Source organism: Falco rusticolus, chromosome 1 (assembly GCF_015220075.1).
Source record: "Falco rusticolus isolate bFalRus1 chromosome 1, bFalRus1.pri, whole genome shotgun sequence".
In the NCBI taxonomy this organism is placed as follows: domain Eukaryota; kingdom Metazoa; phylum Chordata; class Aves; order Falconiformes; family Falconidae; genus Falco; species Falco rusticolus.
Window position 1 is genome coordinate 120619638 of NC_051187.1, and position 12752 is coordinate 120632389.

At 40.0% G+C, this 12752-nt stretch overlaps 1 protein-coding gene across 1 annotated transcript in view; it reads right to left on the minus strand.

Annotated features, from left to right (window-relative positions):
* The window catches only part of FAT4 (FAT atypical cadherin 4), a 150934-nt gene that overhangs the window by 36068 nt on the left and 102114 nt on the right, over positions 1 to 12752 (minus strand). The window contains exons 7-8 of the mRNA XM_037398243.1: positions 5430 to 5610; positions 852 to 1102 (exon numbers count right to left, since the gene is read on the minus strand). Coding sequence (XP_037254140.1) covers positions 852 to 1102; positions 5430 to 5610 — 432 coding nt within the window. The remainder of the gene's footprint in view (positions 1 to 851; positions 1103 to 5429; positions 5611 to 12752) is intronic.

Here is a 12752-nt window from a genome sequence, read left to right on the forward strand (position 1 = left end):
GTGAATCTGTGGTAATACAGTGATCATATAAAATCCTTTTACTGTTTTGAGATAGTGGAGGTCCTGGTATTAGTCCATTAAAAGAAAATACATCTCAAAATAGCAGAATCTCTCAGTAAATTCTCTCCATCAACATGCAAATGCCCACGTTCTGCTTTCTTACCCTTTGCAATGCCAATTCTGCAAATAAAAAAAATATTAGTATTTTGAACTTACCTAATTCTAATGTATTTATTTACCAAGCTTGTTTGAATATAAACTGAATCAGGAATTAGCTCCTACATTGAGTGAAGTCATTTTAATTTGGGTGTAGGTTCCACAAAAGGAAGCTTGCTGCTTGACTTTTATTTTATTTTATTTTATTTTACTTCACTACTTGGCTCAAGGAAAGGCAACACCATTAACGTCTGATGTAGATATGGCCTTTTTGGAAGAGGTTTACAAAATCCTCTTTAAGAATTCTTCAGTCTGGAAAAAGAAAATCTACATGCAGGGGGAGACTTTCAGAGGGAAAAAAAGAGGCCATTGCCCTCTTGACTCTGGCAAAATAGTTTAGTAACTTGTTTGAGTGGGTGCTCATTTAGACTATGTCTTCTTTACATAACTGCAGGAAAAGAATTGAATTTGGATGGAAGGAACAAACTAAAAAAAAAAAACACACACATTGCTAAATTGCAGGTGATATATTGACCCTCGCCATTATTCATTCGCATGCAACATGAAGATAACGAAACCTGGAAAACAGCTGCAGAGGAACATTTCAGAAACATTTCTTGTGACACAGCTTTGCATTTTCATTAAGATGCTTGTGCAGTCTGAAGTACTCCAAGCACTGCTACTGATCAGGTTACCTGAAGTGGTAGGTGATGGGACATGGGTGACATAGGGGTGGTGTTGAAATTTGGGCGGGTTGTCATTCACATCGGCGACGGAGACAAGCACGCTGGTGGAACTGGAGAGAGCCCTGGGGAAGCCCCCATCACTTGCCACCACCACCAAAGTGTAGTTCTCTCTTGCCTCTCGATCGAGGAGAGCACTGGTGATGATTTGTCCTGTTGATGGGTTGATTGTGAATTGCGAATTGCCACCGGTAAGCCTATAGCTGTTTGAAAGAAAAAACAAGGAACAAAAATTTGATTAGCATTTCATAAGGCAGCCTGCTGTCTTAAGATAATAACAATTTTCTATACACTTCAGACCACCATGCCGATGGGTATCAGCACACGGATTTTTGTCTAACTGTCCATCTGTGTTCACATTTTTTCTCTTCCATATTTTGAGACCTGTCATAAATGACATTTCTGAGGATTTCCAAGCGTAGTTGCTTAACGCAGATAGATTTCTAATAGATGAGAAGCAGACTGAACCTTAGTACATTTGGAAGTACAGGTGGCCATACCCCCAAAATTGCCTGCTGCAGACATCCTCTAGTACCGATTTCCCTGGGCTAATGCATTAAGTGCTATTCCAAGAAGCTGACATAGCTGTTACCTGAATCTGCAGAATAATCAGAAAAAAATACTATTTTCTGAAATAAAAGGATGAAAATTTTACAAAATAATATGAGGATGTATAACTCATATTGTTTGCTGATCCTGAGCTAAGTTTTGCCATTCAAGACTTCAATGTTAATCTACAGTAACATAGCAAATTAGTAGCCACGTTAACAGAGCTACGTTAACAGGATAATTGGGACCAGAATTTCACCCTTGATTGGTGTATATGTACCTGCACGCATCTGTTGAGTGTGTGCAAAAATGTGATTTGATAAGAACTGATCGTGTGCTTACTGCAGTGCATCATATGAGCTACCTCTGGCTTATTAGCACAGTGAACTCGCCCCTCTCTCTTCCAATGCTCACCCAGCTTGTGTTCATACAGAACGGATCTCAAAGAAACGTGAAGCACTGGGCCATATTTTTAAAGGCAATTGGTTAATATTACATTTTTAGTTAATACAGATAACGGGTTTTCTACAAAACAAAACAAAACCTGGCTAAAATGAACTATTTCCATATCCCATATTATAACCCCGACCAAAACCAGCACAGCTGTGATTAGCATGGTTCTTTCAGAGAAGCCCGGTACAGCGCAGCAGCAGCTTTTTTTGAGGTCTATGGTTCTATAAAAGATTCAGAAGAAAATGGCTTTTATGAAAGAGAGTAATGTTCCTATCTTCGCCTTTTAAAATCAGAGCAGGTTATGACAGAAATAATAACACTGGCCAGAAGCTTTACCTAGAGGACTGATAGCCAGCCTGCGTAATAAGCTGTGGCAACTTCTCCTGTTCAGTCATTAATCTCTACAGAATGCCATGAGCAGACTTTAATTGCTTAATTATGATATAATATGATGGCCATATGTAATTATCCTCCAGCCACAGCAATGTGCATCTAGGGTGGAAAGAATATGGGCAAAGCCTAAAGCAGCAGTTAAATCTCCCTAAATACGAGCAGCATGAGCAAATTTCATCTGTGATTTGCAATGTTTTAACCCTGTGTGAGGTGTTGCAGAAGACACAGACTTTCTCTTCTGTATTTCCACCTCAAGCTTTAGCATTGGAAAGATGCTATGAAAACTTTTTTTTTTTTTTAAAAAAAAAAAAAGAGGATAAAGACAAATTACATTTGCCATAGGATATTCTGAGTTATATCTGAGCACAACTGCACACAAACCAACTGGACAATGTTAAGCGTGCCTCAGCATTGTTACTGAAAATTTCCAAGCCCAAGCCAAAAACAAAACCCCAAACACCCCTGAAACTTTAATGGTGACAACTGACACAAAAGGAATTTGACTAAAGTGCTTAAAACCTGGCCTTTTGACTAGTCTGTGCTGACCCCTCTTATCTATGCTATCTTTTAACAAGGCCACTCAAGCGCTCATTGCCTTTAACAACTTCATCAGCCTCCTTTAATGACTTCACAGGTTATCACCAGAAGTAAGAGAAAAAGACCCTGCACATCAGGACACGTTACAGTTTTGCAGAATATTATTTGCTTCTTGCATAACACAGTCCATTTTTTGACTTTACATGAAAATTTTAGCAGAGGATTTTACATATCATCTTTGGAAACCTAAGGTTTGATTTCAAAACAGGATCTAACAAGACTGAAAGGGAGTTCTGAGTGCTCAGCGCCTCTGATAAGAAGACCTTATGTGTTCTGGTCCCTCTGGCTTTTGCCAGTTTCATAATACCAGTTATATTTTAAGAGTTACATTACTCTCAATGCTGAATCTGGACAAATTCTGTCCAAGAAAAACGAAGTATGTTGCTGAGTCTAAAAACAAACCCTGAAAACAATTTTTAAATAGCTACTTACAAAGAAAAAAAACCAACATCATCAACTATTCTATTATGAGGCACTGAGTGAATGACAAAGGCTAATGGCAGAGATATTAAAGCAATTCACCCACACTAAAGAAACTCCAGAGCACTGATAATTTCTGAATATGGGATGCAATCATTGCAATAATTCATGCTTTGTATGGAATTCTTTTTTCTAAGAGAGCTTGTCAGAAATAGTTTCTTACAGTAAGAGTGAATAGAATTAAAAGCTTCATTGTTTCACAATTAAATAAATGGTAATTCTGGATGCTTTTCAAATATTTAAAGATGCCAAAACATCAAGTTTCTATTTTTGGCTTGTAGCTAGTTGGAAAGAAAATATTACAGCATTTCATACAAACTTGCTTTGCCATAACATACTTCTGGGTTATTTTACTTCCTTTTTTTTTTTAAAAAAAAAGAACAACCACAGTGATATTCTTAAGCACTTTGAAGAATGAACTGAGGTGAACTAACACAAGTAAATAAAGAAATTACTTTTATATCCTGTTCTGTGAGTTTGGAAACAGAGATATAGGTGTTTGCAGTGTAAATGTGATGAGATTACCTACGTGTCCTTCCAATTAATAACTTATACAAATCTGCTTTGTGTTCCATTCGCAATGCATCAGTCCTCAGTGGATAATCTTCTGCTTGTCACTGCCACTCAACATCTTCATTACTCTTGTCTGTGAAACTGGGAATGGCCAGTGTTTAGACCAGTGCCCAGTTAAGTTGCATCAACTGAGCTCTGCAAACCACTGGCATTTAAAGCAAAAATGCCAAATTCTAACTTTTTACTGGTTTTCTGAATGGGACAAACTTTAAGCCTTGCCTTGTGCACTTTGTATTCTAAACTGAAGACATTAACTGTTGCTAATGATCATAAAACTGATCATGAATTTACCCAAGGAATATGTTGGCTTTCAGTGAAAATTGCTTACTACACGAGAAGATGTGAATGCGGCAGCAAGGCAGGCAGTGTTTGCTGTTGACAGTGGTCTGTAGCGTCCATGCTGGGTGATACTGTACCTGCCTGGCTAATTGACTATAAATGCATCCAAGTCTGCATAAGCAGTCATGTAAACTACAGTTAGGTTTGAAAAACCATTTAAGGTCTCAAATAAAGTACTGAATCTTTCCCCAAATGTATGTATGCTTTCACAAAATTAATACCATCCACAACTTTGGACATTTTTTTATGCAAGAAAGTGATACTGATTTCCAGATTTGCCTAGCTTAAAAATCAAGTTTATGACTAGACCAACTTCACTTATTTTAGGGTGAGCGGTTTCATTTAAACGTTAGTAAGGGAAAAAAAAATAACTCTGCCTCCAAGTCAGCTTTTGTAGCAAATCTGTTAATGATGTTTGAAAACTACATCTTCCTCTTCCCCACCAATCCCTTCCTGAAGGCTTCTTCAATTAGTATTTAAGAAGCCTGAAAGCTCCTTCAATTAGTATTTAAGAAGCCTGCCAGCCTCCAGAAACAATGGTTTCTAGCTTCTTCAGGAATACTTTTAAAAGATCGGTATTATACCTGTTAACTATATCCTTCCTTACATGTCCTCAACTCTAAAAGCTATGCTAAATAACAGGCAAAAGCCTTTCCAACAAAGGCTACACAAGCTGATGGCAGCTAGTAATGATGATCATTCACAGCTAATACCGTATTCCTTTATGCAGAAGACCTATATATAAAGACTGCAAGCTGAAGTGCTTAATCCATTTAAGACACTATTTATAGTTTCAGACTTTCTTCTTTTTTTAAAAAAAAAAAATAATTTCAAATTCATCTATGCTTATTGAGAAATATAAATCTAGTCTATAAAAAATTGTACTCAGAGGCAAGTTAAACTCATTTGCTTTTCACTTAGTAAAAACTTAAAATGACACTGCAGCTTTATTTGTCCTTAACATAATTCTAAAAGCCTATAAACAACAAAAAACCCCAAATTTGCCGAAATAAGTTAGCTATACAGGTGCAGCCGTCCTTTTGTGTCTTACAGTTTTATGGCATGTTGGTGATGGACACGGGGGGAAAAAAAATCTTCAGGCAAGTTATGAGGCAATATTACATGTAGCAACAGTAAATGACCTACCTAATAACAGCATTTGTAGAAGCATCAGCATCTGAGGAATTTACAAGCAAAATATCTGTCCCCGTAGGAGCATCCTCCGATACAGTGGCAGAATATACGTTAAAGGCAAATGTGGGGACATTGTCATTGACATCATCCACCGTGACAGCAATGGTTCCAGTGCCAGTGAGGGCAGGAGATCCTGCAGGAAAGTGGGATACAAAATGCTAGAGGTTACAAATACCACCATGCTAATCCAAAGTCTGCCATCCCTAATTTAAAGCCTAGCACTTGAACATGTCACAGTTCACAGAGCAAGAAAGCCAATTCAACGTACAGGACAGGGTCAGATTTGTTTCAAAGGTTTGTTTCAAAGGCACCTTAACATAACGTACAAGCTGTGAAAGAAAAAAAAAAATAAAAAATAAAGTTGTTCTTTTTCTTGCTCCATCTAATTCCAGAAATATCTTGTAATACAAGCTCAGTGGAAAAAGATGGTCTTGGAACCACTCAGAAGTCTTCCTGTAACAATTAGGACTAATTTGAGCATGCGGTTGACTTTCCTATTTCTCTAAAAGAAGACATTCAAAGGTGGCAAACTGACAGCCGTGAAGACTCCAGCCCTCAATTTATTTATCCGCAGAACAAATAGAGTGGGAACAGCGGCAAACCCCAGCTTTCCGCATGGCTTTTCCACTGCCGGTCACACCCCTGACCTGGGGAGACCTCCTCTAAGTGGGTGAGAAGGTTGCACAGTCTCCAGCCCCGTTCAGATTCAATTTCTCCATAGAAGCAACCACCTATAACAGCAAATAACGCTCGCTCGGATGGGATGCTGACTTACAGGAAATCCGACTGAACTGGTTTAACCTACAGCTCTCATCCTTCTTGTTATTCTAATACTTAATTCCGAGGAGCAGCAACCAGTGAGAAATAGCATGCTTATTCATGTGCGATCTTTTGGTATTTATTCTCCTAAGCTCTTCCTTCAGCAAATCCAATAAAAAAGACAATGAAGAGTTTTACAAGTTCATGTTAGTTTTGACAGTTTATTACACTTATTTTCTTCAGCCAAGAATCAGCAAGACATCTTCTGCTAACCAAATTCTTCACTGAGGGTCCCTGAAAAAAAGGGGATCGCTTCTTTCTTTGAACACGTAACAGAAAGAGGAGAGAGTGACAGCAGAGCATAAAACACATCAGTTATGGCCTCTTTTACTCAAAAGACAGATGATGACCATGCCTATTTTGCCCAAGATTGTGTCGTTCTCCCCTTCCATCTCAAACGGAGACAATTACAGTGTTTGCCAGACTGGGAAAAAAGTGATGATAATGAATGGTTTGGGCCAGAGACTGGTTCGAGTCCGAGTCCTTCGTGCAAGGCAAGCTTATTACATGGAGCTGTCGTTTGAAGAAACATAGCCAGCCCCCCTGCGACTGCCCTAGTCCTTCCCACCCAGCAGACGATCGGGACGCTGCTACCTGAGGTTATTGCTGGACCTCAACCTTAGGGCTGGGAAGGAAGCAGGCTCTGCTCGTGGGTCTCATGTGGTCCTAGCAAGGGCTCCAGACATGGAGCTCTTGTATAAAAGGAGAAATAACGACTCATTTCCTCACGTTAACCCTTGCAGTTTGAAGAAGTACCATGCCGCAATGTGGGAAGAAGCTGGGAGCAGCTTCTGCACGGGAAGGATGTTTTTCACCGCAAAATACTTCAAAGTAACTTGGCTTAAGGCCCAACCAAACTGAATGAAAGAGCTTCCAACCGTAAGGTGCTATCAATCTCGCAAGGCTGACTTTGAAGCCTGCTGATCAGACTGGACGGATCATGCCGCTGAGGAAAGAACGTACAAGCCAAAGAGTATACGTTTCACGCCACGGCTGCGCACAATGGAGGCCTTTCTCCGCTCTAGTCTGAGGTAATTCATTTTGCCAATTAATATACTTTCAGCCAGGAAGGTTACATTAAGGCAATAAGTCTGACTCATTTTTTGCTCCCCCACCCCCACCCCCCTCAATTTTGTCATTTAGCCAAACACGTATAGATAGAAAAGACTGTAAAAGCGTTCTTGATAGCTGAAATATTGCCCATGGAGTGTTTATTATTACTGCATTAAATGAAACAGAGTCCTCAGTGGTGTTTGCTGCATGTGTCATCAAGCTCTGGCCTTCCAACCACATTTAATCGACATTCATCTCGCAGCTAATGAAATGAAAAGTTGAAAGTTTCACAGGTGATTAAACAATTTATACATTATTCAGGAATTAATCTTGGGTAAGTCACGTTCAACGAGCATCAGTAACGTTATTCAGTCTGGAAAAGAAAGGTAACTCACAGCTAAAACCTGAAACTCATTGTTTTAAAGTTATTTCCTAAGACAAAGAGCCAATGCTGGAAAAGCCACGTTGTGGGCTTACTCACAGAAAACAACTGCAGTGGCAGCACCTTTAGAGGTGACCCCACACTGGGGTGATGGGGCTAGATCCCGTGCAGCTCTGCAGGCTGGTCCTGTCCCGGCCGGCAGCGCTGACCTTGGGCTTGGTGCCGTGCTAGCTATGCTCATGAAGCTGGTGAAGAGAGGAGGACGAGGAGAACACGTCCATGCCTGCTGGCAAAGCACCGCGTGGACACAGGCTAACACCAAAACACTGCAATGGGTTTGTGCTTTCTCCTGCATGGCTATTAAATCTTTGGTCACATAATGGAAATGGTTAAGAGGGATGCCAGGTGTAATAGCTGCGTAAGGGCAATAGATAGATTCTTCTGCTCAGGATTACACTGACAGCAGCGTCTTTTGATTCAGCCATTTGGCTCCAACCAGCCCTGACTCCCCCTCTCCTCTCTGAGGAGCATGAATTTGCAGGGTACCAAACGCACGCTCCAAGAGCCACCCCCAGCCCTCGCCTCAGCCCCCCTATATATTCCATGCCATATTTCCAGCTCCGCTTCCCTGCTGGATGCATTTACAAGGCACTGTACAGGGCAGTCTGGATGTATTTATATTAGCCTCAGAGAAGTGAACATACCTGCCAAGGCTGAGCACCATACTAATACAATTAGCTAGGGTAATGTAAGTACCCCCGATCTCATCCAGCGCTGGCTTGTGGCTGTGTTGTCCTCACAGAAACATCCCAGAACTCCAATATTAATTCAGCTGTTTGTAACACCCCAGGTCACTGCTCTTCAGTTGAAAACCCAAAGTCTTTCTTATTTTACTTAGATGGAAAAACTCACATATTTACATTGGTTTCCTGTGTATGTAGTTATCCAACCATGTTTTTTTCCTCTAAGTAAAACATCACGTCCACAAATTTACTCCTTTATTCTATTACACTGAAAGATAAAGTTGCAATTTCACAGAGTCCTCAAAGCATTTATCCACTTGAAATTAAATGACTAGCTCATATTTCTGCAGTTACTGAGAAATATAAGAAGAGGAAATTACAAATGAAGTAATTTTCTATGGAAAAGAAATAGCTAGGGGCCAAATTCTACCATCCTCAGTGAACGCTCATTGAAAGTTGTGCTTGCATAAGGACCACAGAATTTGGCCCCTGGTAATAAATAGGTTTCATAAAATGTACATGTCATATTTGTGGTGAGAGAAGTAGTTTCCATGGTCAGGCTGAGTTCCCAGATTTCTTAGTTTTGCTTCGATAGCAAATCTTCCCCAAGTCAGTTATTCTTATTACGCTCCAGCATCACCCCTTTTTTCTTCAAACTGCACTTAATATTTTGTATAAGTGTAGTAAATTTGGGGTAAATACTGCAACATTAGTCAAACCCTCAAGATGCCCCCAAACTGTTTTTAATAAAACAGACATGTTATAACCTATATAAAATTGCTGTACACAGTCTATAGTAGTCTAAATAGTCCTACAAACAGCCGTGAGGGTTAGAGCCACAAACGTCCACACACACACACTTGACCCTTAGTGAACTTGCACTAAAATGTCTACCATTTTTTCATAAAGGTCTGAATTATTTTTCAGCAGAAGCTATTTCTTTGACTATATTTTTGTCAGACACCTATTATTTTAAAGCATTCCTCTAGTGCTATACTACTGCTAGGGTTTTGTGGTTGGTTGTTTTTTTTTTTTTCAAATCCCAAAAATGCCTCACAGAAGCTTAGGATATCCATGTTGAAAAAAAAGTTTCCTAGAAAGACAGAGGAAGGAAGGAACCATCTAATGATGAATAACCTGAGAACATAAAGTTAACGATGCGAACTAAGTGGCAGAGATTGGATTGATTGTTCAGTGAATATCAGGTCTTTAAATTTTAAAAGACAATGACATGAATATATTATTATTGTTTTGAATTTCTCATTGCTGTGTGCTGCGTTCTGTTTCTGTGAACTGAATGGTTTATTTTCTCGGTGACAGCTGTACATATACATTAAGCAGACAGTTCCACAAATGTCCACACATCATTGCTGAAATAAAGATTAACCTGGGATACTGTCAAAATAGTAACGCTGAGTTCAGGAAGAAAATTGCTTCCCACGGATGTTCTTCCAACAATTTAAGCTTTTTGCTTACATCTGCAAGTAAACATGTGTCTGGGGTTGAAGAGAAGGAGCAGACCTTGGGAGCTTGCTCTTTGGAGGCCCACGGTGGAGGATGAGTTACAGGGGGAGGTGACGAGAGGCCACCAAGGGCTTGGGCAGCGCTGGGCTGTGGCTCCCCTCTCTGTGTGGATGCTTGAGGAGGTGACATGAAGAAACAGCCATGGGGGACTGTGGGGCGGGCAGGCAGCAGCACAGGGGCAGGACCTCTCTTCTCCCAAATGTAGGACTGGAGAAGACCTACAAGCTGGTTTTCTGCCCCGTTCAGCAGCACTTGTTTGTGGCTGATCGCCACAAAAACACAATGATACCAGCAATGCGTCAGCTTAGAAGTTAGAACGAGCCCTCTCGACTTTTTTTTCCCCCCATCCAGGAGAAAGTGGACGAAAAATATTGGCTACGTGCAGCAATGCAAGAAGAAGAAAGGAAACTAAATGCAGAAAGGGGACAGTGGGAAGAAATATTTCACCTGACAATTTCTACTTCTCAAATGCAGGATAACCAGAAAAGAGAGGACAATCCACATTTCTGGGTGAATTCATCATAAATCACTTATTCCCCTAATTTATGCTAAGGCTTACTAGCCACACAGTCATTTACAAGTGGTGCACCTAAAGACTCTTTTCACTTTTGCCTTAGCCTACTCGTGCAGCCTTAAAAGAAGGGAGCACCACCCGCTATCTTCCCCCACCCTTGTCCTGGGGAACAGGGGACATAAGCTGTCTCGGCTCCCTGTAACCCCCAAACACGTGGCACCATCTGCTCCAGTGGCTGTTCAGCTCTCCACACCATAGCCAGACACCAGGAGGAGTGGGGCATGATCAGAGTGGACTGTGGTAGTAAAAGCGAACAAGCAGAGGAAACTTGCAGAGCCATTTACGTTCTTCAAGAAAGCTCAGGAAAAGATGATGCTCTTGGAAATTATCTCAGCTGTGTGGTACTGTATGGCTCACAGTAAAAATTAGAAATAGGAGAACGTGTGCAGCACGTTATCCACATATTGTCTGAAGCTTTAATGGCTTCTGGGTCCTGCCTGTGCCATGGTTAACACAGCAGACAGTAAAACTATCATTCTTTTCAGAAACCAGGAACTCAAAGGTTGTGCCAGCATTAAAATATCAAAATTAAGTGCTAGAACGCTAACAATAAACCTAAGCAAAACAACCTACAGATACATTTCACAAAAAAGAAATAATAAAAAAAAAGGATTAAAATTAAATAAAATGAATCTAAATGACTAATCAAAACTGATGCTGCAGGCAGTCTACCATGTTTTGTGGTAAATTAAACACATCATTATCCTGAAAATTGGAAAGCGATTTAACAGAAATGGAATTTTTGCTTCACTGAAATGTGTTGCTTTGCAACAAAGCGGATTTCACTTCCCCAGTCAAACACTCGGTGAATGAGTCCCAGGACTAGAAGTTGCATGTCTTATTACAGAGCATTAACTTTTTCACTCAAGTAAACAAGGCCTTTCTCACAGTAAAATGGCCAATCTTTCTAAATGCATTTAAATGCAGACAGTGTGCTGAGTTTTAAAAACAACTGCTGAGTTTTACAATAAATACAGTAAGTTCAAATTCAACTAGTTTGCGTTACACTTTGGATTTCTCGTGCACGTGAAGCTTGATTTGAAATGCAGATGACCTTAAATTAACTTGTTTATCAAGAACACAAAAGGAAGTGCATAGGCGAAATGAGAAAAATAAGTAGTTCTTTTAAAAAGATTGCACCACAAATATTTGTCCTGGCTGGGTATGTGGTTTGTGTTTTGGTTTCCTCTTACTCAATTTTTCACTGCAGGTTTCCATACTAAGTCTTAAATAACTGAAGGGAAATGTTGGGATAGATCTGCAGTTGTGCAAGGACTATCTGACAAGAAAAAAAAAAAAAAATCTGTACTACATCAGATATTAGAAAACTCAATATTTTCCCTCATCTCTCAGCCTAAACAAGCTGGGAGCAAACAGACCTAAATTTGGGAAGACGAGGCATCAAAAGTAAAAAATAATTTTTTTAAAAAAAATATCACTAGAGAAGAGTCCAACCTTGTTCAAGCAATGACATGTCCAGCCATGCTTAGGCTGATGCACATGCACAAACACAAATACTTATGTGTGCTTTGACAGTGCAAAAGAAACCTTTGTCCCAAATAGTGATGTGAGATGGGATTTCTCATCAGGTGTTATCCATATGATTTTTAAATTCCTGACAAGCGCATTCTACAAATTCACTAAGCTTTGCAGTTTCACAACATTGCAATACATTTAATGTTCTGTTGAGAAAGGATGGGACTTACTTGCACACACACACACAGACACAATTTTAAGTCCTCTGGTGAGTATACACATAACCTTATCCCTGTTCTTTTCCTCTGATCTGCTCATCAGAACAATTTACCTGCACCTGTTTACCCAGAGAGGGAAAAAAAAAAAAAAAAAAGCTGCAGCACTATTACTGAGCTGGACCTACTGGAACACAGATTCAGAGCGAGGACAAGACACGTGCAATAAAGCAAAAGCATAGTATATATTTAGCACAACTTCAAGCTGTTCCACGTAGCAATCTGTTTCTACACATACACACGCGCTTTATCATAAACTTATCACTTCTGCATCTGAAAAATGGTAGCTAATATATTCCTCCAGTTTAGCATGTTCCCCCATTGCTGCTTTTGTTTGGCAAATTTCAAAACGTACGAAGGAAAGGCTGAAAGAGCCCTGCTCCACTGCCCACCACGTACACTGGATACAGGGCTGCTGACAAAAGCGAC